This window comes from Platichthys flesus, chromosome 3 (assembly GCF_949316205.1).
Source record: "Platichthys flesus chromosome 3, fPlaFle2.1, whole genome shotgun sequence".
NCBI lineage: Eukaryota > Metazoa > Chordata > Actinopteri > Pleuronectiformes > Pleuronectidae > Platichthys > Platichthys flesus.
The window spans coordinates 6737018-6763722 of NC_084947.1; the positions used below are offsets into that span (position 1 = coordinate 6737018).

Here is a 26705-nt window from a genome sequence, read left to right on the forward strand (position 1 = left end):
ATTGACAAAACATCTGTTCCCAGCTGGCACAGAAACGCCAGTGGGCCGAAGAAGTAATTTGAAGAACTCAAAAAGGAAACCGTCACTACATTGCTCATATGTGGCATTAAACACTGGATACCCCCCCCCCCCCCGTTCAACAAATTTGAATAGCTGGAAAGAGTAATGGGTACACACGTGAGACAGTGGCCTCGCAATTCCTTTGTCCTGTTGAACTTTAAAGGAGAAGTAAATTGGAATCACTTGAAGCAATTCATGTGGAAAAATTAAAATGCAGCAAAGTAAGAGTGGTGACAACCCTCACCGGAATCTGAAGATACGGTTATTCCAACTTTGTCACTACATGCGGCAACGAGGAGGAAGTTGACCGGTCTCAGGATGTTCCTCACATGTGTTTGATCCAACATGGGAGCGTCAGACTCCGGCTCATCCCAGAAGCAACATCACACACATGATGGAGGAGTTTGAGAGAGAAGAGACGTACCAATGGTCAAACAGGATCAATGGATCATCTGGGAGAACCTTGAAAATAGGAAACGTGGCATGCGGGAGATGAATGGATCTTGGCCACGTTAACAAAGTGTTAATTAATGTGTTTGTGTGAGTGCTGTGTGCCTCAAGGCCCAGGAGCAAAGTCCATCTGACTCCTGTAATGTCCGAGCTTTGTTTCAGATGCTTCCTGGTTCTACTAAAGTATTTTTCAAGTCTCACCCACAGTGAGTCATCCTCAACACAAGGATAAAGACTGTGGTCGTGTCTGATTTGGAGTCACAAGAATCACGGCTGGGCAGTGACAAAACAAATGTGATTATGTGCTGCCCTCTGGTGGGAGTGAATATAAAATACAGCATAGACAGAGTCTCGATCAGAGGGCATTCCTACATAGAGGCTTCATGAAAACCCCTCACCAGCATTATTTAAATTTCTTACCTCTACATTCTTTTATTTATTCTAGTCTTATGTTCATACTAAATATCATTCAATGTAACTGTCTCCAGAAAAGAACACACTTTAGAATAAACCATCAGCATCAAGAACAAGACGTTTAAGTTAATAGATCTTTATTTGATATCATATCTTATGTGTTTTCATTCAAAAGGCATGAAGACAGAAAAAGAGACAGAAAATGGGCCACAGATATAAATATACAAAGAGAGGCATAGTCTTTACAATCAGTAACATTACATAAAGGCTCAAGCTAAACGTATGGACATGGGGCACAGCACTTTGGATTACTAAAAAACCACTTCCACCAAAAAGTCACATTGGTCACAGGCCACATGGGAGTTAACACTGAACTTCATGCAACTGCCCGACATTCAAGCTGTGCCTTCAACCGTCCACAAACCATAGAGAAGTTGTCCTCATGTGCGCTTTTCTCCCCCCCCACCCCTTTGGCAATGCTAAATATACAAAACACAGCCCCGGTGTTGCGAGACAAGTACCATGCCACAGATCAAATGACTCCTGACTGGTCCGTGACAAAAACAAAAGAGGAGCACGGTAGTACAGTCAAGTACGAGATGACAGAATAGGCCACGCTGGTCAGAACTGAAACCTACTACTTCGGCTACTTCAAGTATCCGATTACATTTCAAACCCCATCTAAAATCTTCCAGAGTTCACATTCACAAACATTTTCTAATTATTTCAAAATCGGCACAAATTCTGATAACGAATATATAATGAACGTGCAGATTACCATGAGTTTTTTCCAGAAGTGCACGGAAGTCAAGATGCTAGTGCAATAGTGTAGTAATTGAAAACAACATTGATTTTCAACATAACGTAATAAATAACAGAAGAGACTTGAAAAGTGTTTTGAGAGGAAACGAGAAGCCAAACATCCAACAATCAGCAGAAACCATGAGCCACATTCATCGGGGGTGAACATTATTAACAAAAGGCACAAACTCATGCACAAACCATGTACCTGACACTAAATGCACATGCTGAGGCACACGTGCTTAATATGGGATCTGATTTTGGTAAAACTGGATCATGTCGTAAGTTTTACTCCTGTAAGACAGAAAAGAGCAATCAGGTGAGTGTCAGAAAACCCAGATAAACGATCTCATAAGAGGAGCTTGTATAAACTCTGCTGACCTGTTGCTGAGGAAGCAGTTCTGAATGACTTTAATGATGAAGGAAGCTGCGTCTTTCTCACTCAGACCCGGGTTGAATCGCTGCCTAGATGGTGGCGAAAGAGACGATGAGCAGAGAACTAAAAACCTTCCAACAGATGACAAATTCAAACTGTCACACACGTGCACTCGCTTCCCAAGGCCTGACTCACTTGAGCAGTTTGATGGTCTGTCCTCTGAAGCAGGGAAGTCCCGTGTCCAGCATGAGGTTAACTAAGGAGACGATTCCATCCATGTAGGGTCTGATTCACCGGAGGAACTTTTATCAGCGCGTGTTGTCTTTAATGTAAAGAGATAACTTCCTACAAAACATTTACATGCTCACCTCACAGCCAGGTAGCCTCTCACACACATCTCCATGAACCACTTGAAGGGCGTCGCCTCCATCTTGCCACCCATGATCATCACCATCTCATCGGTTAGTTTGATGTCCGGCTCCCAGCCCAGGTTTCCGCCGGGGGAACTTTCGAACATGAACCCAAAGTCTGGAGGAGGGGACACCAGAATTATTATTATTATTTCATTATTCTATTCAGGAGTCATGTCAAGAGGCCTATGACGATAAGAGCTACACAAACAAAACAAAGTGTGGTGCAGCCCTACATTCAAACCAGGGCCACACATACACATCAACTTCAGTTCACGCACACACTACACACCGATGTGGATGAGGTGGCCCTGGCTGTCCAGCATGATGTTGCCATTGTGTCTGTCTTTTATCTGCAGCAGGAACAGCAGTAGGCTGTAAGCTGCCGTGCTGCGGATGAAGTTGTATCTTGCCTGAAAGAAGAGGATTATCAGAATAGGAATATCAGTTAACGCTGAGAAATAAGGAATCGATTTACAGGTATAAAGGACTGATGACGGGAACTTCTGTGTTTACCTTCTGGAAAGCTAGCGTGGATTCATCTCCATACTGGTTAATGAAATAGTCGTACATGCCGAAGTCTGTCTGTCGGCCCAGCTGATCTCGAGACTTGCAGTCTGGGATGCACTCGATCACGCCACACTGTGGTGGAACATCAGAAACAGGAGGAATGAGAAATGGATTGAGTTCCGGGGGAAAGTTATATCATCATAGTGGAGCCTGTTCTACAGAGGAGGAGAGGAGAGGTTTTATATGAACTTACTCCAGGGGCCGTGGCCACCACTCTGTAAGGAAACACGTAGAGGTCTAGGCCCACCAGCTGGAAGATGTTCTTAAACAGACTGATGATCTGGAGAGCCAGCATGTCCTGTCAACACAAACCACTAGGTTGAAATTCAAGCTAAAATACATCAGCCACATTAGGATACCATGAAATTAATGTGAGATGGTATAGTGATGGGTAAAAGGTGTGAAATGGAGACCTGTCTGCAGTCGTCTCCCACTTTAAAGATGGCTGCCTGCCAAATAATTCTCTTGGCCTCTTCCTCACTCTTAGCATCGTCCACAGAATCGGAGCAACACATCAGACCTGAGGGGAGGATGTTATGATTTGTCTGTGCACAGTTTGAGAAGCAGCTTCAGTTTGGTTCCTTTGACAGTGACTTTCTTTACCTTCTTTTTCCAGCTCACTGACTCCACACCTCCTGACTTTGAATTTGGCCAAGTAGGGAGCTTTGGCAGCACTAAACAGTGACACGAGCAGATAGAAGAGGTTCAGTGAAGCTGTTTGTGAATCTGGGGACTGTTAGCAGCATTACAGTAGTAGATTGTGAGGCCCACCTCTGCATGGGGGTCCCAGAATTGTAGTCGATATCCAAAACTATGGCCTCAGGATTGCTGGGAAGATAACAGCCCTGTTGGACTTTGATTTGTGACATGGATTCCAGGCAAGCTCTCTTCCTCTCCTCCCCTTTGGGAAAAGGTCTGATGTAGACAAACAAAAACAACATGAACACAGTGTTTCCACACATCTATGGCTGATGCTACTCAGAGGAGAATGCATGGGTATCTCACTGAATGATTCCAGACCACAAGTGACAGTCAGGCTCTGCTGTTATTCACAGAGGTAACTCATTGGGGTGCAAAGTGATTGAGAGTGGAAGCCAGGGGACAGCAGAGGTCTCTCCCCTGACATGTAACAATTAGAGCTGTAATGAGGGCAGAGGGGATTTCTGTCAGCCTCTAGTGGGCTGACAAACCGCTCCCTGTACGTGCGAGCAATAATGGGAGCTGTCAGAAAACGACTCATCAGCTGCAGAGTGTACACACGGGCGGACAGGTAATCAGGGGCAGCAGGAACACAGCACACAGCGTCTTCCAGGCCGGTGCATAATCAGAGAGACAGTACTGCAACTAATGGCCTAATAAATTAACAACACTGGGATTGTGGGAGCAGCTCAAGGTGCTGCGAGGCAGGTAAAGATCAAAACATGAAGGCTCAGGGGTAAACTGATTATCACTTCAATAACATCTTAAGGATTAACCAGAGTGTTGTGTTACTCCGTAACCGAGGAATCAAAAGAAAAAAGTCCTTTTGACAAAGTTTGTTGTGGCATCAATTTTTCATTATATCTTACTTTTATTAATTAGACAGAAGAGAAAAGAAAGATGAGGAGCAAAGATAATAATAGTGAGAGAATATTAAGAGAAACTAAAGAAGACCAAAGCCAAACTAGAGTTGAGATTAGGACCTCCACCAAGGCCCCACGGTCTGCACTGATTCATGAATTCCTTTCTGAAATCCTCCACCTGATCTGAATCTGCATCAAAACTGAATGTGCTCTTTCTTCCCTGACCCAGGTCCCATCCTTGTGATTGTGTGTAATCTTGCTTACAAACAATCAAAAAAACAAACAAACAAACCAACCAACAGACAAACAGACAGGGGAGAAAACATAACCTTCTTGGCTGGAGTAATAAATCAATGGGGTTAACAGATGCTATGTTATGTAGTGATAACAGGACAATGAGGCTGGTTGTAGAGGGGACTTGGTTTGTTTTGTTTTGTCAGCATGGATTACGCAAAAAAAACTATTGAACAGATCTAAACAACTTGTTGGAAAGATGCGATCATTGGTCCAGATAAAGGGGCGTATCCAGGAACTGTACAGTATTTTGACATTCTTGTTGGTCCTTAGCAGATATGAGCTCTACTGAGTGCAGTTGTAGTTTTAGATGTTTCAGGGATCAGTTGGTTGGAGTGAAGATGCTGTTTGGAAGGTGGGATATATGTGGTATCTGTAGTGTACACGTATTATATACAGTATGTGATAAAGGTGCATATGTGTTCCAAACATGCTCAACACTAGGGTTACTTAAAAAGTTGTGTTCATACTTGATAATTGCCGACACGTTGGTGATCTTATTGAAGAAGTCAAACTCTCGCTGGTAGAATTCTTTGGCTTGACCAGACAGCGAGCCTGTGATCTCCTCCACCATCTCTTCCAACAGCTCACCGATGTCAGCTGTAGGGAGGGAGATCAGAGCTCCGTACATTATTAGGTTCATGTCTGTGCACGTGCGAGCAAGAGAGACGGAATCAGAGAAATCTTACGATCTTTCTGGTTTGCTTCCTCGTCCAGGTATATGTTGGTCTTCATGTTCCAGATGAACTGGTGAGCCAGCAGCTGTGACTTCTGAGCGGCCCACAGGATGTACTCTCTCACATAACCCATCTACACCAGGATGCAGGGGGGAGAAGAGAGATGATGGAGGCTGTAATAGTTGATCTGATGTTATTAGAGCTTTAAACGCAGTTACTGACAGAGGAATCAGATACTTTACCTTGTCGTAACGAAGAGCTTGGACGATTTGAGGAATGTAAAATAAAATGGCATCCTAGAAACATTGGAAAAATGTTTTACAAGCAAGAAACAATTTATAATCATGTCAATATATACAAGTGATATATTGCAGACACTTTGAGAATCTCTACAGCTTATCAGGCACAGTTTCAACTGATTTTCTCAGGGCTGTGTTCACATTAGTGTGAATTATAAATTCCTGAATGGAACTGAGAGAATTTGTCCAACTTGCTGTGTGTATGGGTTCATACTGGGGGAAAGGAGCGGAGCACTTTGACCCCGTACTGGGCGGTGAGCGGGTGAGGAGGGTACATGGAGGAGAAGTAGGAGAGACCAGTCGGGGGATCAGCAGCGGCCCAGGACAGGATATGACTGAGCTCTGGAGAGTCGGCATCGATGGTGTGCCAGGTCACCAGGAACTGGAAAAAATGAATAACAGAAAGAAATATGTAAATGTGGGCTAATGATTTTTCAACATGAGTGCTTAAATATGTTCTCCCCTGTACAGCATGTCTCAGGATCTTTTATTTCTACATTAAATATAAAAGAAAACCCCAATAATGATGGTGTGTTCACTTCACTGCAGTGGAAAGTTTAATACTTTTTAAAGTGACTAGAATAAACAACTTTGAGATGTCAGGGAGGATTATCTGCTAAATCATGGTGGCCTTTGGGGAAGGCTGAGCTGAGCCTCCCCAGCTCCTTCTCCAGGCAGGTAGGAGGCTCATTAGGAGTTCAGTCAAGCAGAACTAAATGAAAACAACTAGAGCAAACAGGAGGGAAAAGATGACTTCATAACTTCAATAACACAACAATCTTTTAAGTACCGGTAGATAGCAGCTGGAAAGCAGAATAGTGAAGTTCAAAAGTTATTTGAGAAAAAGATTGAGTGAGTGAATCTCTAGTTATGGCTTTAAATGGTTCATCAATTGTTATTCAATAGCAAAATGAGGCGTTGAAAGAGTTTTACAACAGATCTTAAAAGTATATAAGAGTGAGTACAGAAAAAGTAAAAGCGAAGTGACAGCTGTAGTGTATAACTAAGGACCTCACCTTGACTGCTTCAGGAACATCACACACAGCGGCTGGATCCATTCGCACCAGTCGAGTCACCTCCGAGACGATAGCCTCTGTGTTTTTAAATCTGAAAACACAAAAGGGGGGATTACTTTTTTCCTTTTCAGATAAATCACCCTTGTTATATAATAAAACTAGATGCTGGTCTGATGTGTATGTGTCAAATTGGTGCTTCATAGATGCAAATTGCATTAATCTTCATTCAACAACACTGAAGCTACAGGCCTCCAACAAATCTAAGACATTTGTGCATTTTAAGTAATGAGGTGATATCAAACATTTAATTAGCATGGTGAAAGTATTTAATTTTAGCTAGAAATAGTAACTCATGAAATAGGGGATGTCACATGTGCAAACCTGAATTCTCTGCCAGGGCTGTTGTTTGAGGATCGTTAAATTATACTCACATAGATCAAATACTATGAAGATGCTATTATTGGAGTAAGTCATATTTTCAAATTTGTCAGACAGAATCTGACGTTAATGCATCTTTCTTCCGTGTGTACCGAGCAGGCAGCTGCAGGGCGAGGTAAGGTGCGATGCTCCACGCCAGGTTCACGTTGTCCTTCCACTGTTTCTCCGTCAGACTGATGTATTTGGATCTCCAGTTAGCAATGCTGGTCTCCACCGACTGTTCAGTAGCAATGGCGAGCTCCTGAGTGGATAACGGGTTGTACCATGTTGTCAGCCGCTCGATCTCGCTGGCCTGGAGAGAAACATGGTTAAACTCAGACACGGTTCAATTTAGGTGACATGATCTAAAAGTAGTGGTACAAGGAGGTTTTAATGATCTGGCCAAGACTTATTGAACTTAAAGCCACTGTAATAAAGGAAATTAACGTGTCTAACCTTGGCTAACTCTACTGCAGCAAAAAGTAAAGCAGGCTGTTATCCAAATCCCAACCCCATTTAATTTATCAATACAACACAACACCAGAACTATACATTATTTCTTCATTATCACACATATGTGCACATCAACAGTTGAAAGGAGGTTAATACCAGTAGAGCTAGAAGTAGAGTCCTGCGTTTCATATAGTATTTGTGCAGCTGCGAGCCTCTGTTGCTTTTTTTGGACAGGCCTGAAACAGAACAGGAGCAAGACGTGTGTATCAGCAACACATCTCGACAGGTGAAATTTATTTGTAAGCAATATGTCTACACCTTTTACCTGATTTTTTGGATATGGTGGACATCCCAGAGGACAGAGGGTAGGTGTTGATCCATCCCTGAGCCGCCTGCTGCCTCTGGCCCACCGCTGCATCGAGACTGCTCCGGCTATCTGCCACTGCCACCACAGACAGGCTGTTCACAGACATGTCTTGAGGATCTATTAAAGAGAAATGGTATTAATTCATTCTTTTATCCCCAAAATATGAAAATCTCTTAAAAACCCAGATGCCATTATCACAGGTGTTGTTTTAAGTGAGACAAAGCTGGGAAACAAGCTTTTTTCTTGACAAAGAAGATTTCAGAGGAATGAATTTGTATGAAAGAATATTGTTGCCCCCTCCATTATTGAGAGGTGTAACCACTAACTTGCCTCACGGGTACGGAAAAAGGACAATGTAATAAACTCTAAACATTTTCTCACAAATTATATATTAACAGCTTCAACATTCAACATTAGTATCTTGTGATTTATTAGTCTGCTCATTCATTTATTAATACTGAAAGTTTAGGCCACAGATTTCTCTCTGCTGTACCTGTAGGTACCAGCTGGCTGGCAGCGAGATACTTCTTGTCACTCTGCAGGCTGGCGTAGAACTTGATCATTATACTGATGTCTTCTCTCAGCCTCTTATCTGTCTGAGTGGGAAACTTGGGAGTGACACTACACAAAGAAAGAGATGGGACATAAGTGGACAGAGAGAGACAGAGAGATTTAAATCACACTAAGTTAAGTGTAGGCCAACTAATTTGAATTTTAAATTTTTCTACCTGAAATAGTCGAAAGCTGTGGAGTAGATCTTCTCTCGGAGCACATTTCTGATGGTGGCATTCGTCACAACATCAGCATGCAGAAGAGTCAGTCCTAGTGTCAGAAGTCTGAAATAAAGGGAAGTGATGACACACCTACATATTGCAGCATTTCATTTTTACATCAGTGGAGACACGCTACCTGAATCTTGGTCCAATGGCAGCAACATGTCGGTTCAGACTGCTTTTGGGTCCTCCGACAGTCAGAGACAGAGATCTCTGCAGAATAGCAGTGAAAATCTCCACTTGGTCCGCACTGCTGTACTTGGCTATCTCAAACCTCTGCACCACAAACTAGAGAGCGAGACGAAAAGAGGGATTAAAGATTTAACAGTTTCCAGATGTTATGCCCTTAAAATAACTAGTTCAAGTCCATTTTATGAAAAGTACATTAAAATAATAGAATCTGGTATTGGTGAACTCTTTAAGCTACATACAAATGCTAAAGAAAATACACAAGTCAAATTTTCAAATGATTCTACAATATCTTCCTTTAATCAGTTTCATGTGAGAGTTACATAAGTTGAGAAAAGAGAGGCCAGTAAATCAAAACAGCATAGTGTCACTGACCTCTATCCAGAGAAAGTGAGGGATGACGTCAGGTGCACAGGGTGCAGGTTGACTCTCCTCTGAAACAGCCAGAGGGCCAGCTTCTACTTTAGCCTCCGAAAACAAACCCATCTTCAACTCTACTGTCATCTGCCAAGCTCCAGCCATCTCACGCATGAACTGGGCAGAAGGAAAGCAGAAGATAAGAACTAATCTATTCTAAAACACAAAGACACACTTTACTTAAGAAATAGTTCATATGCGTTTTATGAAAAATGATAAATATACACACTGGCACTTCCACCCCGTTGTGTGCAGCCAGGAGCCATTCCCAGCAGGCAATCGCAGATTCCATCCCATGCTCTGTAAACATCTTCAGAGGAGACCAACACAGATGGTGCAGGAGCTGAGGATCGCAGTCTGGAAGAAAACAGTTTGTATCATGACTGAACTGTTTCCAAAACAAAACTTCCACTACTGTTGAATGAGGCAGAGCTGCTCACTCTGGGTAGATATTAGCAGGGCGGCCATCTTGAACATGGTCTGGGTGAAAGCCTCTGGGTCTTTTCTGTCCAGAGCAGATGTCAACTGAAGGATCATCAGCTTGTTGAGGTCTGACTGACTGTGAGTTGCCTCTGAGAACTGGATCATACCAGCCACCTAGGACGCAAAGAAACAAAACAGTGTGAATCATCCTGTAAACAGAGAGTCCCGGAAAGTCACATCATCTTTATATTTGTAAAAATTAAGAGACACCTCTCCTGTGTAACGGTTGCGCAGGTTGAGTGATGCCATGAAGTTGGAGTAGTCCTTCTTCACACAGGCTGGTCGCTCTGTCAGTTGGGTGGTCTGGTACCAAACACAGTTTTGGAGCCATTAAGGGTTAACTAGTCACGGCGAGGAGGGTAAGATATACGTAGCTGTACTGTAACACGTCTGGATATACTGGAAGTTATCATGTCTGAGCCCTGAGTCTATATTAAATGTTCAGACCAACCTGAGGGAAAGCAGCCTACGGTTGGCCACATGGTGGAGGACAGCCCCAGCACAACCAGTAAGCCAAATGGGCAAAGAGCCAACCAACCCACCCGTCCAATGCAGGTAAGTAACCAGGTAACCAGCAAATCCGTAAACCAGCCAAGCAACCAGGTAGGTAGTTCGGTGCAGTTTAATAGAGACAAAATACAACAAATGAAGCAAATGAAAAGACAGATATAGCAGAGTGCGAGCCCAAGCACACACACAAAATGCATAGCAAGCAAAACAATGTCACACAGACTTGGAACCATGCACACAGGGACGTACAGTACTGTAAACAACTAACCCTGGAGTTTACAGTGCTACACAATAAGCGCATATGTGCACGACATATACAAAACACCTCTGGTCAACAAAACCGCGTTGACAAAGCAGCTAAAAAGCACATTTACTCATGTTTAAAAGCCAATAAATTATGGATAAATATTAATAAGCATCATATCAACAACCTACCACCAGCCTAAAAGTTTAAGTTTAAAGTTTGCTTTATGTTCCAAGTACCGTCAGTGCTCTGAAAAATGTAGGATTTCCCTTCTACAAGACTACAAAAATATAAACAAAACAAACAGAAAAGTGTTTCTAATAATACAGTGTCGTTACAGTGATGGATGCACTTTTGTTCTGCAGTCTTATAATGTGCTTAACATGTGCTGAGCAGTAGGGTTAAGACATTTGGAACATGTCTGTTTGTCTGTCCCTGACCTGAGGTAAATCTGACATTTACAAGACAGTAACTGAGCTGAACTGAACATGTACATGTGTTAGCAAGTGTGTCTGTGACTCACGCCTAGCGTGGTGCTCTGTCTGTTGTAGCCTGCAAAGTGCAGAATGCTCTCTGTGGCCATGGCGAGCCCAGTGTGCTGCGACAGCCCCGACACCCAGTTCTGATGCTTGTTCAGGTACTCCTGCATTACACGTAACATTCAGGGAGGAAGTGTCAGGAAGGGATAAAGGGGAAAACATTAATAAACTAAAACATTGGCAGATATCATGTGTAAAGTCAAAATATTTCAATTAACTTAAATTATACAGTTTATATTATAGATTTTGATTACTGAGGAAGAGTTGCTCTAATGAAAAGTAGATGTTTACTAATTAAATATCTCAACTTTCAGAAAATAATTTTCTTAGCTATACTTTATTATAATTTTAATAAATAATATAATTCTAAGCAAATAAAAGCTCAAATGTGTTTTTCTAATTAAATCTGTATCAGGCATCTCTTTAACATGAAGGTAACAGAAGTGACCTGTAGGTGGGACTTTGTGACTGACGGGGCCCATTTCATCGCCTCTTTCAGGATCTCACCACAGCGTGCAGCAAAGTCCTTCACTATACTCTGAGAGGAGATGACAAGGATACAGCGTTATAGAATGAAGCGCTGATGGAGTAAATGAAATGAAATGCATCCTTGCAAAAAATGATTATTGAATTTAGTAAGTTAATTGGTGATTAACATAAAATATCTGCTACACAGTTTAATTCAAATCTCCAACATTATAATTTAATTGAAAGGATCAATTCCACTCAGTGAAGAAAATGTTCAGACTACGCATGAACAAGATCACTACTGTGTTTATAAGCGATGCTGTGCTGCCCTCTAGTGGACATACATGTGATAACAACTCAAACTCACCTCCCGGGCTTCGTACGTGTCAGGGACAGTGATCCTGTAGGGGGTGTCTGGAATGTCGTAGTATGGCTGGTCCTTGTGAATGTCCTGGACAGACAAATAAGGAATTTCTTGCAACTGAGGCATGTAGTTTCCTATAAAAACACCTTCAAAGGATTTAAAAACAACTTCTTTAAGCAAAACTTATCAAGACCTGCTTTTCTTCCACTGCAAAACACAGTGTGACATTAATGACAACAGATTTTTTGCCACTTATTGTTGTTCATCACAGGGGTTGAACAACAACAGTAGCCCCCTTCGGCTACTTACAGCACTTAGTGACAGAGACAGTGTCTGCAAAATATCCAACATGGTCTTTAATACACGACCACTCCACAGCAGATGGGGGAATCTGGTTGAGATAGAAGGATACAAAAGTTGTTTAAAATTTTTAAAAAGCTGAAAACTAATGGAAGCACATAAGGTGAGTGAATGATTACAACTCACGTTTCAGCCAATCCAGAGAGGTACTTGTCTGCCACTCTGCGGATCCTCTTGTGAGTGTGGTTAAAGTTGATCAACAAGAATTGAGCATGTCGCTCTAATTCCTCCTCATGCATTTTGGTCTTTGGCTGCAAACATGATAAATAAACTTTGTCTCTTGATTCAGAACAAAATATATGTGATCAGTAAAATGTCCAGAGAATCCATGTTACCTACCTTCTCAGCCATCATCTGGAGGAAGACTTCAAATACCTTATCACCGACACAGATAGTGCACTGCATCATGCCTGTGAACATATGAAGATGTTTGAATTAGTGTTTTTGTTTGAATAACGCAATTTGCAGGAAGGAAGAGGCCGAGGTTTCAGGGATAAAGACCTCACCAGATTTGTCTTTCTGGATGGCTTTGTCCTCAAAGTATCGAAACATGACCTGGAACCTGTCGGGATCGTTGGAGCGCAGCATCCTGAACGTGGGCAAAAGATCAGGATGTATTACAATCTGACCTAATTTTATGGAAGGATGGTTTCAGAAATGTTTATATATATATTTATATATATTTTAAAACTAGCAACTGGCAACTACAACACATGCCTACACCAAGGCCAAACAATCCAACACATCTATCTAGATCTTAGGCTGAAACCAGTTACGAGTTAGTCAAATCAAGTAGGTGTCTTCCATATTTACAATTACTTTAGCAGAAGAAAATGAATAGATCCAGTTCCCAAAGATACATTTTTATATATTTTTCCATAGAATTTCGCCAGTGTATTTCACCCCCTCCATTGAAATAGCATTGAAGAAATATTTCTTAAAGCTTTTATAAACCAGAGGGATTATTGCACCATCTCAGTGTCCATACATGCTCTGAATAAACTTTGAGACATAAAACTAGTGAGTGTCCTTTAGGAAATAATGGCAGTAGTATCAAAAGACAAGAAATGAAATGCTGGGTCTGCTGACCTCATGTATTCTAATCTGTAGACTGAGAGCAGGTACGTGGACATGGCGAAGTCTAGCTTGTTAATGAGGGCAGATACTTCGGGAGTCGGGTCCAGGAGATTGCTGATAGTTGTCCGCAGATCGCTTAACTCCGCCTGGAGGACAAGAATTGAAAAGTTTTACCGTATCTTTTCACGACCTTAATGCAAGAAAAAGCATTTTCATTGTAAACACTGTACCTGTGTTACTGTGTCATTCTTCAGAGCCGAGTTGTACTGCAGTTCGGAGCGAAGAGGTTCTCCACTGGGGAAGGTGAGAAGAGGAGACTTGGTGGCAATCTCACACACACCCTCATACCACTCCTCTGGCCAGAGCCCTGAAAAGACGTAAATATTTGCAGAAATGTTTTAATAACACTGATGATACTGATGGTATGACTGTGAGCTACTCTCCCTAATTTGAACAGGTTGTTTACACCAATGAAGGAACATTCCTATATAAGTTTGAATATATTTGGGTTGATAGTGATGATATAAATTAAAACAAATCTTTAATAACAAAGATGTTTTTTCCAAATAGAAAAAATGTTTACATTTATCCATTTGACAAGATGGATAAAGAAATAATTCTCCCTAATTACTTGAGCTTGCATCTCTTCCGTAGATATAAGCTAAGCAAACAAGTCTGAGGATCTATGACCCACAAATGAAAGCAGCGTGACGCTCGATGTTTTGAAACCTGGCTCAAGTCACAGCTGAGTTTCAGAACAAGAGATGTTGTAATTGGGTGAAACTGCTGCCCAAAATCTAAAATCAGAGAATGCGACTTTAAATAACGGCTCCCACTCATTTTATGGAATAGAGTGAACAGAACTTTCTTCTCTGTACACAGGAAACAGATCCTTTGCTCACCCGATCCTTCAACAGCAAAACCCATGACCACCGAGTACAACCAGAAGTCCCTGAACAGCTTTTGGAGGCGGGGCTTGGCCTCTTTGATTGGCGGAAGTCGTCTGGTCAACTGAGAGTTTGACAGAAACAGTGACACAGGGAAAGAACAGGAAAAATATGAAGTGATAATAATGTTCATCACACAAATTATCATATTCAGGTAAAATAATTCCAAGAGAAAGCTATGGAGGAAATCCACACCTTTCTCCTTTGGCCAAAATGAAGACACACAAAAAATAGGAACAAACAACTGAAAACATTACATACCAGAAGATGAGCTTTTAATTAATATTAAATATTCTAAAGAGCTGAACTGTGAAGAGTTCAAAGTTTAAGTCAGTCACAGGACTTTTTGGTCTGTTTGATCTGGTCTATTTGTTCAGGAGGAGCCGACATCAAAGTTCAGTTTTGTATTCAATTCTTTGCTCTTAGTCCCACAAACAGAAGCAACACAGCACTTAGCACCAGCACACAGCGACGGTAAGACTTTTTCCTAAAACTACTACTTATTATCAAAGGAACTATTTAGAATTTTTACCCAGTGAAGAGGTTAATTAATTCCTACAGATTTATAAAAAATGTAATTTGGTAAATTCTACCAAATGCTGATCAGACAATTAACCAAGTTAAAGTTAAATGTCCATTGCTTGTGTGCTTCAGCCCTCAGGATGTGGGTCATCACTGTCATCTCAGCGGCCTGTCTGTTGGTCACTCCGTCCCTGGCTGATGTCAAAGACCTCAGCTCTCACTTCAGCGACCCACTGCTGGAGCCCAGAGGCTTGGAACCAGACGGGACAGTGAATATAGAGGCCATTCCCCTGGAGTTCCACAAAGAAAACACGGTCACCAATGACCTTGTTTTTGATGGTTTTGAGGATGAAGATTATATTGACTTTGATAAGATCCTGGAAGCGGGCAGTGATGACTACATGTACGTTGAACAGGTTTTTACTTCTGTGAGGTTTCATCACAAAATTAATGTAGAGAAAATAACTTTAAAGGTACCCTAACCCATACTACTATGTAATGTACTGTATAGCTAAGTATGTGGTTGTATGTTTGAATGAAGTATTTCTGATATTCGGCAGTGAAGGGGATGAGATAGATGACATCGCCACACCGGCCCCAGACATTGATATTTTCGCAGAACCCTCCGACCCAAAGATTCGTCGTGCGAGACTCCTGCGGCTGTTCCACGGTCACTCTCGCCTCCAGCGCCTCAACATCGTCAATGCCCATTTCGGTTTTAATCTCTATCGAAGTCTTCGTAACGACGTCAACCAGAGCGACAACATCCTGCTGGCGCCCGCTGGCATCTCCATCGCCATGGGCATGATGTCTTTAGGGGCGGGACCGGGGACTCACGATCAGATCTACAAAGCTCTGGGATTTGCCGAGTTTGTCAACGCCAGCCACCACTACGACAACACAACAGTGCACAAGCTCTTCAGGAAGCTTACACACAGGCTCTTCAGGAGGAACTTTGGTTACACGCTGCGCTCAGTGAACGATGTCTACGTAAAGAAGGATGTCCAAATCAAAGACACTTTCCGCGCAGAGACAAAAGCTTATTATTTCGCAGAGCCACAGTCGGTGGACTTCAGGGACCCTGCGTTTCTGGACAAGGCCAACCGCCGCATCCAGAAGACGACCAAAGGGCTGATCAGGGAACCACTGAAGAGTGTGGACCCAAACATGGTGCTGATGCTGCTCAACTACCTGTACTTCAAAGGTGGGCAACTAAAGACACACTGTTCTGCACCTACTCTCAAATTATGTACAAGATTTTAGTATTGCAGAAGTATGATTTCAGCACTGCTGTCACAAAGTAATCACATGACGTTTTGTGTGTGTGTAAACAGGTACATGGGAGCAGAAATTCCCAAAAGAAATGACTCACTATCGCAACTTTAGAATCAACGAAAAGACACATGTACGTGTGCCGATGATGAGCAACAAGGGGAACTATCTGGCTGCTGCTGACCACGAACTGGAGTGTGACATCCTTCAGGTCGGTGGCCTCACATTGATTTGAAGTATTAATGTGAATATACTGATCCATAAACGAGCTGATTAATAACAACCGTCTCATTTCCAGCTCCCATACACAGGGGAGATCAGCATGCTCATCGCTTTGCCTCGAAAGATCACTGGCATGCGGACCTTGGAGCAGGAGGTCTCCCCCACCGTTGTCAACAAGTGGCTCAAAAACATGACAAACAGGTCAGCAGCGTTCTTTCGGTCATCTAATGAAAAGCGGAGGAGGACCACTTTTAGTAAATGATTACAAGGCCCTTTTTCTCTTACAGCTACTGGTTTGGAAGGGTTAAGATCTAGACTAAATGTACGTTTTTTCTCCGTCTCCCTGCAGAACCCGTGAGGTTGTGATACCTCGCTTCAAACTGGAGCAGAACTATGACTTGATTGTGAATTTGAAGGAGATGGGCCTCACTGACTTGTTCCAGGACACTGGAGATTTCACTGGAATGACCTCTGAAAAGATCGCCATGAACTGGGTGAGTAAGACGAAATGAGTGAGGATTTTACTGAGACATAACCACCCAATCCTAAAATCAAAGAGTCTGTGCGTCCTTCAGTAACCTGGACACCTTATCAACTGCGATCAATACCAGCTTCTATTTCATAATGCTTGTGATCTCCCTCCGCAGCTGAAACACCAAGGAACCATCACTGTGAACGAGGAGGGGACCGAAGCTGCTGCTCTGACCCAGGTGGGCTTCATGCCCCTCTCCTCTCAGATCCGCTTCACTGTGGATCATCCCTTCCTCTTCCTGATCTACGAGCACCGCACAGACTGCCTCGTGTTCATTGGCCGGGTGGTCAATCCCTCACAGATCTAAATTTGAACAAAGCGCTAAACCATTCACCACAAAAATACGTCTTTGTTTAAAACTTCCGACAAAGTTTTAATGAACCTCAGAAATATTACAGATTAAAAAAGCTGAGGATTTGTTTTTATTTGTCAATTTTTCCAATTGTCATAATATGTGAAATTCAACAGGTAATGAGTCTTTATGTGAAGTTGGTCTCTCTTGAACATTTAAACGTATTCTTTCAGGTTTGTCAGAATGACTCAATGACAGTGGTTATCTGCCAGTTAATGTTTTATCTCTTAGAGGAGGAATGTGCTCAACTCAACTACGTCACTGGCATTATCCTCATGCTGTACTGTAATATGTGCAGAAAGACCATGGATGAATTTTATTATCAACAAAGGAGATAAAATAAAAAAGAACACAACTATACGAGGGACATCATTTCTGTGACTGACTACATGATATTTAAAAGGGGAAAAGGGAGTCTTTAAATAAAGAAAAACTTATCTTATTATTTTATTCAACACATGAAAAATATGAATTGCTCTTTGTTGTAGGTGTGTTATTCAACTAAATTGGCTCAAAATGTATCTATTGGGAAAAGAATAGACTTAAAAAAAAAAAAAATCAGTAGTGAACTATTGACACAGATATCTGGACTGCAGCTGACAGGGTAAATATTTGGTCATGGAGTTAAAAGCTAACTAACAGCTTGGATTCATCAGTAAGAAATGTGCAGCGGAATCTTCTCATTACTCACCACAGCAATCACTGGGATAAGGACTCCAAGATTTCCAGCACTACTTGATGCCTGTGGGAGATAAAGAGCCATTACCAATGTGTCGACATCGCCGTTATCAGTTTCGTTTAGTTGTTTGTGCATGTCAGCACGTACCTTCAGAGCTGGTCCCTTGTCTGAGGCCCTCTCACTGGCTCTCTTCCCCTCCAGGCCCAGTTGGACAAACAGCTCTAAAAGGTTCACCATTAGCTCGTCCACCAGCATCTCCCCCTGCAGGTTGGCTGCAATGTTTGCCAGAGCATTTATCACAGCCAGAGAGCAGTGCCTGATGGGAGAAGGATGGTGTATACTAAAAGTTGTATTATGTGCAGACATGAATGTACAATATATAACAGAAGAGGCTACTGCAATGTAAACAAGGGGACTAGACTATTAGAGTCAAGTACGGCTGACCACTTAGTAGCAGTGAGCAAAGAGCCACATTTTTAAACATCCTCCAGACTACATTTTCTCTTTTTTAAGCCAAAGCAGTCCCTTAGTGTAAATGGTAAACAGGACAGGAGCAGATACTGACCTGTAGCCGTGATCTCTGTCTTTAGTAGCAGAGTAAACAACTGAACTGGCCTGCACACTGATCTGCTGGAACAGGTTCCACACCTCCTGGTAGATGTATTGCTATGAGAAAGACAAATGAAACACTAGAAGTAAGAACCAATATAATTAAAGATAAAATGATAAATGGTTATTTACTATATACAATATTTACTTCTTCTCGAAAATGAAAAATCCAATTATTAGGTATAACATGATTAAAAGTGCAAGATCTGTGTCAGGGCTGAACCATGCATTTTGTAAGTGATCTGTATCTGCGACATATGGTCAGATCTATTTCCAGCCCTGAATTGTAGCCTTTCACACTCGGAGCACACTGGCTGTCAAAACAACCCATTACTGTTCAATGGTGTGTCAACTGGAACACCGGAACCTATTCTTAATGCACTGAGCAAGAAAACAGCAGCTTTCAGTAATTACAGCATGTCGGCCGATCTGGGTTAAGTTTTAATTTGCTCCTATTTAAACCAAAGATGATTTAAACAATCACTAGTAGTTATTGTTTCCCTCACGTCCCTTTTCACCCATCAATACATAAAGGAATAGAGGCAATGTGCTCTTTAAATGTGACATCATAGTTCTTACATTTCCTGTGATGACCATACAACCGAGCTGGTCGATGATGAGCACATCCAGCGGTGATGGAGGCTGGCAGAACTTCTGTTGCAGGATTTGCAGGATGTACTCCATGACTTTAGGAGTGTCTCTCAGAGCCACCGCAATGTGGCCCAGTCCTCGAATGGTGTGATCTGGGATAAGATGAGCGTCCCTGGCAGACATGCAAGTTTTTAGTATTTTTAGAGTGGCTGCTCATCGGTGTCTAGAGCCAGAAACTATTCTGGCTGACTACACAGCACAAAAATGCCCTTTTTTTTTGTGTAAACTATAAATGTTGCTCACTTGTCATTTTCTTGTGAAATGTACAGACGATTGGACAGACTGGCTAAAAAGGCCTCTGCTATTACTTGGTCCATTGTCAGTCCAGCTTTCAGACATCTGAGAGACATAAAAGATATACATTTAAAGTTTAAATAGAAATACATGAGAATATTTCCTTACAGCTGTGCTGGGTGTTTGTATCTGACCTGCAGATGTTGTCAATGGAAATGTCTCTGAGCTGCTCATACATAGACGGCTGGTCCTTCCTGTTAGACAGGATGCTGAAGGTGGACTGAGAATGCTCATTGACCACGTTTATCCTAATTTCTCCAGTGCCTTAGAAAAGGGAAAAACAGCAGAGACAGAAACTTCAACACAAGACAGAATTCAAAACAAACATTTGAAAAAATATATAATCAAAAACCACTCTACAAAATATGATCCTGCGCAGAAAAAGGATAAATATAGAACCATACCTAAAGAGAGTGACATCTTTTATAATTTAACTGCTTAACTAGCAGCGGATCTATGAAAAAGCACTGTGCAAGGTGGCCCAGAAAAATCATTCAGCTGAATTATGTTTCCAATCATCTGTATCTGCAGATGCTCATCAATAAACACTCTGCTCAGATCAATAATGTATGAGAGCCGGACATAACAATGTCACTGTCGTTAATGTTCATTGTCACTACGGCATGTGCCACAGCATCTAGTCCCATTTATTGTTGGCTTTCATAACTTGTGCTGCTCTTGTGATTCTTCGTTCATGCAGGACGTACTGTGAAATCATTATAATTTTTAGGAGAAGCTTTTCCTTCTATTAAAGTCGGGAATTATGTACAAATTAATATTAGATGTCTAAGAGTCAACCATTCTATAGCCATTTTCAGACTGAATCGTGTTTGCTGGTGACGCCAACAGGAGTATCTAAACTCTTCAGAGTCTCTAATATGACTCATGGTACATTTTAGAACCAAATCACGTAGGCGGTTGAATCTCAGTCCAGTAATAGATTTGAAGGCGTCTGTACCTGTGTTGAATTGGCTGTGATACTTGTAGAGTTTTATAAGAACAGGGGAAGGAACCACCAGGAAATCCCTGAGAGAGGTTGTGGCAGAATGAGCAACAACTGGAAACCTCTCACACAGACGACCCAGGCCCTAAGACAGAGGAGAACATGAAAGAAAAGTTAAAACTTGAAAAAACAGAGCACATTCATCAGCTTCAATAGCCAGACATCTAACGTTCTGACAGCAAACAATCTAGTATCCTTTGAAACATCCCTCTATTTTTAAAATTCCGCTCTGTCTTATAGTATTCTACCTGTAGGCAGCAGATGAGCAGGGGCATGTGAGCGATGATGACTTTACTGGAGGTTTTCGACTGTAGTTTCTCTGAGAGTTTGGTGCACAAATTCTCTGCACCTAAAAACAAAAAGTCGGCAGAAAGGAAAGTTGGCATCAGCCGTCCAAATAAACACGTCCGGTATGCATCTGGTAACAACATCTGAAAACTCTGCTCTCTTCACTCTGGGCTACAACCCATCACCTTGCTCGTCTTTGACGGCCCACACCATGAGGTCCACGCAGGCGGCGTTGGCTTGGCAACGAAGCTTGAGATGGCTCTGTTCCCCGGGCAACCCCCCCGCATCGTGAAGTACCCGCTGCAGCTCCGATTGACTGCTGCTAAATTGCTCCAGGACAAAGTCGTGCACTTCACGTACGAATGCCGACTGCAAGGCTGAGAAACATGACGACACAATGAGCATCTGACAAAACACAGCAATAGGAATCCAAAAAGTTTTGCTTTAATATTTGATAAATGAGCACTTTACAAGGCTTTACCTGGCATGTAGTATAGTGTGTCGCGCAGCATTTTGAACACGCACACGTACAGAGGGTCACTGAAGGTTTTGTAATAGAGGTTGATTCCGGGATTAGACTTCATCACAAACAAGAGAGAGATCAAGACAGTTATTTGACGGATAATGACATCATCACTTTTTGTGTGCAGACGCGGATTAAATACTATAGTTACCTCTACAACTTCTGCCACAGTCTCATCCAGGGTTTTCAAAAAAGAGTCCGAAACACATTTCTTCACCTGTAAATGGACGACACACACACACACACACACACACAAGTTGGAAAAATACATACAGAGAATGGGAGACAATCGAAGCGGTATCTACTATGACTGTACCACGTCGAGGAGCTGCTGGAGAAGATCCAAAGAAACCTCCACCTCACTTTCTTCTTCCCCCATGAAGAGAGGAGACATTGAAAAACTGGAGCTGACTGTGGAAAAGAAGTGGTCAGGGTCCACTTCTTTGCTGTCTGGGAGGTAGGCGGCTGGAGTGACAGAGATTTGGGGGATATAAATATTAGATCAAAATACAGATATATACTTTACTGTAGTCTACTGAGATTATTGTCATATAAATATTTGTCTCTATAATGGATGTCTCCCTCTATGAATGCAGATCATCAGTGCAGATAGATGGCACAAGAAAAAAAACATCAATCACCGAAAACGATGAAGATATTGTTTCAGGTTGGGGAAATTGTTCTTGCAGTCAAAGGTAAGTGAACTTGAAATGCTTATTTTCATTCAATCAAGGGAAATGTATTTAAATATAAAAAGCTGATTCAGGGGTAAAAACAATTTAGATGAAACACATGAGAACACATCACTAGCATTATTTTATATTCAATTTCGGCCAATAGATCCTGTTCAACTAGATCTTATACACTGAAACTTGAGGAAAGATAAAAAGGACTTTCAAATGAGATTTGAACAGAAATCCAAAGAAAGTAAATTGATGGATGGATTATCACAAACAGCAATATCAGGGGAATACAGGAGGTTTCTAACGCAAGGTAAAAGTACTGTACATTTAATCTGGATTGAGAAGGGACTGACGAATAGTATATGGAGTTGGCTATAAAGCTTGTTCTGATAATGTTTCAATGTCCTGTTACATAAGACACACACACAGCCTTTAGCACCACAGATGAGTCAGTGCCTTGATGATAAGACAACTATGTGAGTGCCCATTCAAAGTGAAAAGAGAGATCACTTCAAGGCAATGAGATAAACACCTTCATTGTGTGTATTACTGTAGTATGTACTTAGTAGGTATGTAGAGTATGTGAGATATGTTGTGGGGTATAAGTACATATACATTTGTTGACAGAATCCAGGTTCATGGACAAACACATATTTAATCAAGGCATCCTGTGTTTAAGGAGTTTTACCTTCAAAATAATGTGGGCCAGGGGTTGTAGGAGAGCAGGGGGAGTGGCCTCCTGGGTCTGTACACACCTATGAGACAAGACAGTACACAACGTCTCTTTAACCCACTGACAAAACATAGCAAATTCCTGGAAAATTACACAAAGCATGTGAGAAAATAAAAAGATTCATATGAAGTTCCGTGAACCACAAAACATGCAGCTTGCTCCATCACCACACCTCCTGGTTGCTCCCGGTGCGTCTGCGCATTGTGTCACTCTGGCACACGGTCAGCAGCGAGGATGGGAGGATGGACCGAAAGTCATTGAAGGATCTGCGCCGCACTCCCTCCGTTTCCTCTGGGACGCAGCGGGTCTGCGGGTAATCTTTGGGAAACAGCTTTGACAAAAGGGCTTCGTCTGTGTTGCTGTAGCGGCCGAATGCTCGAGCCATGCCGAGCAGGCTGGGAACAATGTATCTGCAAAGGTAAACTAGAGACGAGAGAGCATTCATGAAGCTTTGTCACTATCGAAGGACTTATGTGTGTATGTGTGTAAATGTACCTTTGTCCTGATTATCAGGCGTTTTGCACATCTCCTGCAGGGCCTGTATAACCTCCATTATAGTGTTTAAGATCTGGTCGGGAAACAGTAGAGACAACAAATTAAGACATAACTCAAACGCACCTAATTCAGTGGATCCCACCAGATTTTGATACTGACCTCATGTCGGGAATCTGGGTCCCTTTGAGCCACATCTGCCAAAAGAGTCACGAGACAGAAGCTGAAGGTTTCCGAAACCGGGAGAAGTTCTGAAAAACACAAAAAAATACAATATAAATTCCACATAAGTGCGCTGCAAGAAAAAGAATCAAACAGATTCCTCCAAAAACTGAAGAGGCAATAAATCATCGGAATGGCCAAACAGTATGTTGTCCCAATGCCATATCTGGCCAATATAATTTGGCTCTTGTAAGAACCTACAGTGCAAAAACAGCAATTTATACATCAATAGATGGATCAACACAATATCCATAGTACTAAATAAGGGCGACCAGTAAAGAACAAACTGTAAGAGGATTGTTCGTACCCTTTCCTTTCTTTCCCAGGCTCTCCTCGATCCATTGGACCCGTGGTAAACCTCTCAACAGGCTCAGCAAGTACGAAACAAGAATGTCTTTGTGCTGCCGGAGAAAAGCAAACAACAGCAATTGTTGGCAAAGAACAGCACTTTTGTTTGTCGGACAGGCAGTGATAACTCAGATGTATGGTATTGTTGGGACAAGAAAATATATGAAACACTGCATTAACGTTGAATATTGAAGCTTCCATCTCAGAATAATCAGAAGGCAGGGAAGCTTTCCCAGCGTGTCTCAGTGTGATGAGGTAAGAGGCTTTCAATTTGAGCTGCAGGCCTAATCGCCAGCTTGATCAGATTATGGCAATAGAGAGAATAAGCTTATCATGGTGATATGGTGTGTGTGGAGTCCTGTGAGAGGCTGAAAGAAAAGTGGACTGATAGCGCTAATGAAGTACGACTAATCGTTTCTAAATGTGTTATCCTGTAACATCCCTGTGGAACAAAATGTAAAATGTGTCTGGATTTTAAATCTACCATAGTGTCCAGTCACTACGGGGACAGCCTGATGTTTAACTTGATGATGAAACTCAGCCACTGCGACAATTCAACATTCATCTACTGACCACCACCACTCACCTGCAAGCCAGACTCCACCAGAAACACAGCCAGCGCAATGACAGCGTCTCTGCGGCGCACGTCTAGGGTGAACACACCGCGGACTTCCTGTGGACACATGCATTGCAGCTTCTGGACCTGAAAAAGGAAAAATATATATATTCAAGGGAAATTACAGGGATGGGAAAGATAGCAATCAAATAGAGGAGGCGTTGTCAGCACCAATTCTGAGTTATAATATTTGCTTGAAGCCGTATCAGTAAATTGCTTTTCCCATGCATTACACATTGATGTACATTGGCCCCTGGTCAAAAAGTTAACTTTATTATCCCACAAGGGGAAATTCATGTGGTCATACATATCTCAGTTTAAACACAGATACCCTCCATACATGCAAACACAATCACACACATACACACACACATATTAGGCGATAGACCTACCAAAGATACAAAATGTGCAACTAAAGATAGTGTTAAGTATGATACACAATCTAAATGTTCATCTCCACATACCACCTCCTGCTTCTTAAAACAACAATACTCTGTGTGACAGTGTCTCGATGAGTGCATCCATAGCTCCCTGTTTATCTGTTACTCCCCCTTCGATATGAAAACAGATTAGTGCATTTCCACCACAGCTCTAATCCCAAACTCAAGGGTCTTTCCTGGGTTCCATCTCCAGCTGTTAAACCAGCAGGTTAGTGACACATGTTACGTGTCAACTCTGTGTGGCTCTTCACTTTGTAAACCTGTTTGACTGCAGTGCTGAGACACACACACTCTCTCTCTCTCTCTCACTCACTCGCTCACACTCACTCACACTTTCCCCTGCATCTCTTCCTCCTTCTTCTTCTCCTGTCCCAGTGAACACACACACTGGTAACACACCGACTAACACTCTCCTGTCATGTCGCTGATCACAACAGACACAACACAACCATCGCTGGAGCGGAAGCGCAGCTACACCCGTGAATGAACTGTTGCTCAACGTTAGCTAATTAACAGACATACGTGCTAAAGGCGCTAAACTCGGGTTTTTCTCCCGCCTCACCTTCTCGACCGGAGCGGGACGGTGGGCGGCCAGAGAGCGGGCCAGCGACAGGACTGTGTTGAAGTAGAAGCCCCTGGTTCCACCTCCCATTACCGACATGTTTACCCGAACATCAGACGGATAGACTCACGGAGAGGAAGCGAGCGAGCAGCGCCGCAGTACGGAAACCCGGCAGGGACAAATGTGTTCGCCTATTAGCGGAGCGGTACCAGACCCACAGACTGTAAACAGATTGGAGCGCCACTGCTATTATAACTTTATACTGTTATAACTTGATACTTTTATGACTTTACACTGTTTTAACTTTATACTGTTATAACTCTAAACCGTTATAACTTTATACAGTTTTAACTTCATACTGTTATAACTTTACACTGTTTTAACTTTATACTGTTATAACGCTCACCTGTTATAACTTTATACTGTTGTAACTTCATACTGCTATACTATAAAGTGATAACAGTATAAAGTTTATACTGTTATCACTTTAAACTGTCATAACTATATACTGATATAAATTCATACTGTTATAACTGACAGGCACTAGCAGACAGTGAGGCCCTATTTTTTTTTAGGCAAAAATGAATTGGCTTTTTGTTATTGTACTTTTTTTTTTAATTCAATTAATTTTTTTTATTTTATATACATCCTACGCAGAAGTGAACTGCGCACATCCTGTGCAGAAGCGGACTTTTTATTTATTTTATTTATTTTATTTATTTTATTTATTTTATTTATTTTATTTATTTTATTTATTTTATTTATTTTATTTATTTTATTTTGTTTTTAAGGGCCCGAGCACTGACAGGCTCTGACAGACAGTGAGAACCTATTGCAATTGTAATTACTATTATTATTATTATTATTATTAGTATATATTATAAATTATTATTACCAAAATTTGCAGAAAATTTGTTGTATTTCTTTTCTATTTCCTTTTCTTTTAAATGCCATTTTAACATGTTCTTATGTTACTTCAAATGTGTTCTTATTCTTATTATTCTGAATAGTACCTAGTGATGTTTTCACTATGGTTTTCACTAGTGTGTTTCATCTAAATTATACGAATTGTTGTTTCCTCTACCCTAGAATTGGCTCTTTATATTTAAATACTTTATATTTACA

The 26705-nt window shown here is 41.7% G+C and overlaps 2 protein-coding genes across 3 annotated transcripts; one reads left to right on the top strand and one right to left on the bottom strand.

Moving 5' to 3' along the window:
- Positions 1-1044: 1044 nt before the first annotated feature.
- Positions 1045-25710, bottom strand: pi4kab (phosphatidylinositol 4-kinase, catalytic, alpha b). 2 transcript variants are annotated; one of them, XM_062381575.1, is made up of 55 exons: positions 25581-25710; positions 24549-24665; positions 23922-24015; positions 23555-23643; positions 23396-23468; positions 23073-23323; positions 22856-22922; positions 21801-21949; positions 21636-21701; positions 21443-21539; positions 21147-21338; positions 20922-21022; positions 20629-20758; positions 19805-19934; positions 19620-19715; positions 19305-19488; positions 18682-18782; positions 18264-18432; positions 18129-18179; positions 14493-14601; positions 13821-13957; positions 13603-13736; positions 13020-13102; positions 12853-12923; positions 12640-12764; positions 12463-12544; positions 12157-12240; positions 11770-11859; positions 11306-11425; positions 10480-10494; positions 10239-10331; positions 9986-10142; positions 9775-9902; positions 9504-9662; positions 9076-9227; positions 8895-9002; positions 8660-8787; positions 8125-8283; positions 7956-8035; positions 7460-7659; positions 6930-7020; positions 6128-6295; positions 5857-5910; positions 5627-5747; positions 5408-5537; positions 3853-3996; positions 3685-3755; positions 3495-3601; positions 3275-3379; positions 3028-3153; positions 2804-2924; positions 2470-2629; positions 2297-2386; positions 2107-2190; positions 1045-2019 (listed from the first exon to the last, which is right to left on the bottom strand). In XM_062381575.1, the coding sequence occupies exons 1-55, from the start codon at positions 25677-25679 to the stop codon at positions 1968-1970; spliced, it is 6294 nt and encodes a 2097-aa protein (XP_062237559.1). In that variant the 5' UTR covers positions 25680-25710; the 3' UTR covers positions 1045-1967. The 2 variants fall into 2 exon arrangements, with proteins under 2 accessions (XP_062237559.1, XP_062237562.1); XM_062381578.1 differs by lacking the exon at positions 10480-10494.
- serpind1 (serpin peptidase inhibitor, clade D (heparin cofactor), member 1) lies at positions 14903-17797 on the top strand. The gene is made up of 7 exons (XM_062381579.1): positions 14903-15011; positions 15192-15462; positions 15620-16263; positions 16394-16542; positions 16630-16754; positions 16903-17047; positions 17201-17797. Exons 2-7 carry the CDS (start codon positions 15200-15202, stop codon positions 17390-17392), a joined length of 1518 nt encoding a protein of 505 aa, XP_062237563.1. The 5' UTR covers positions 14903-15011; positions 15192-15199; the 3' UTR covers positions 17393-17797.
- Positions 25711-26705: the final 995 nt, after the last annotated feature.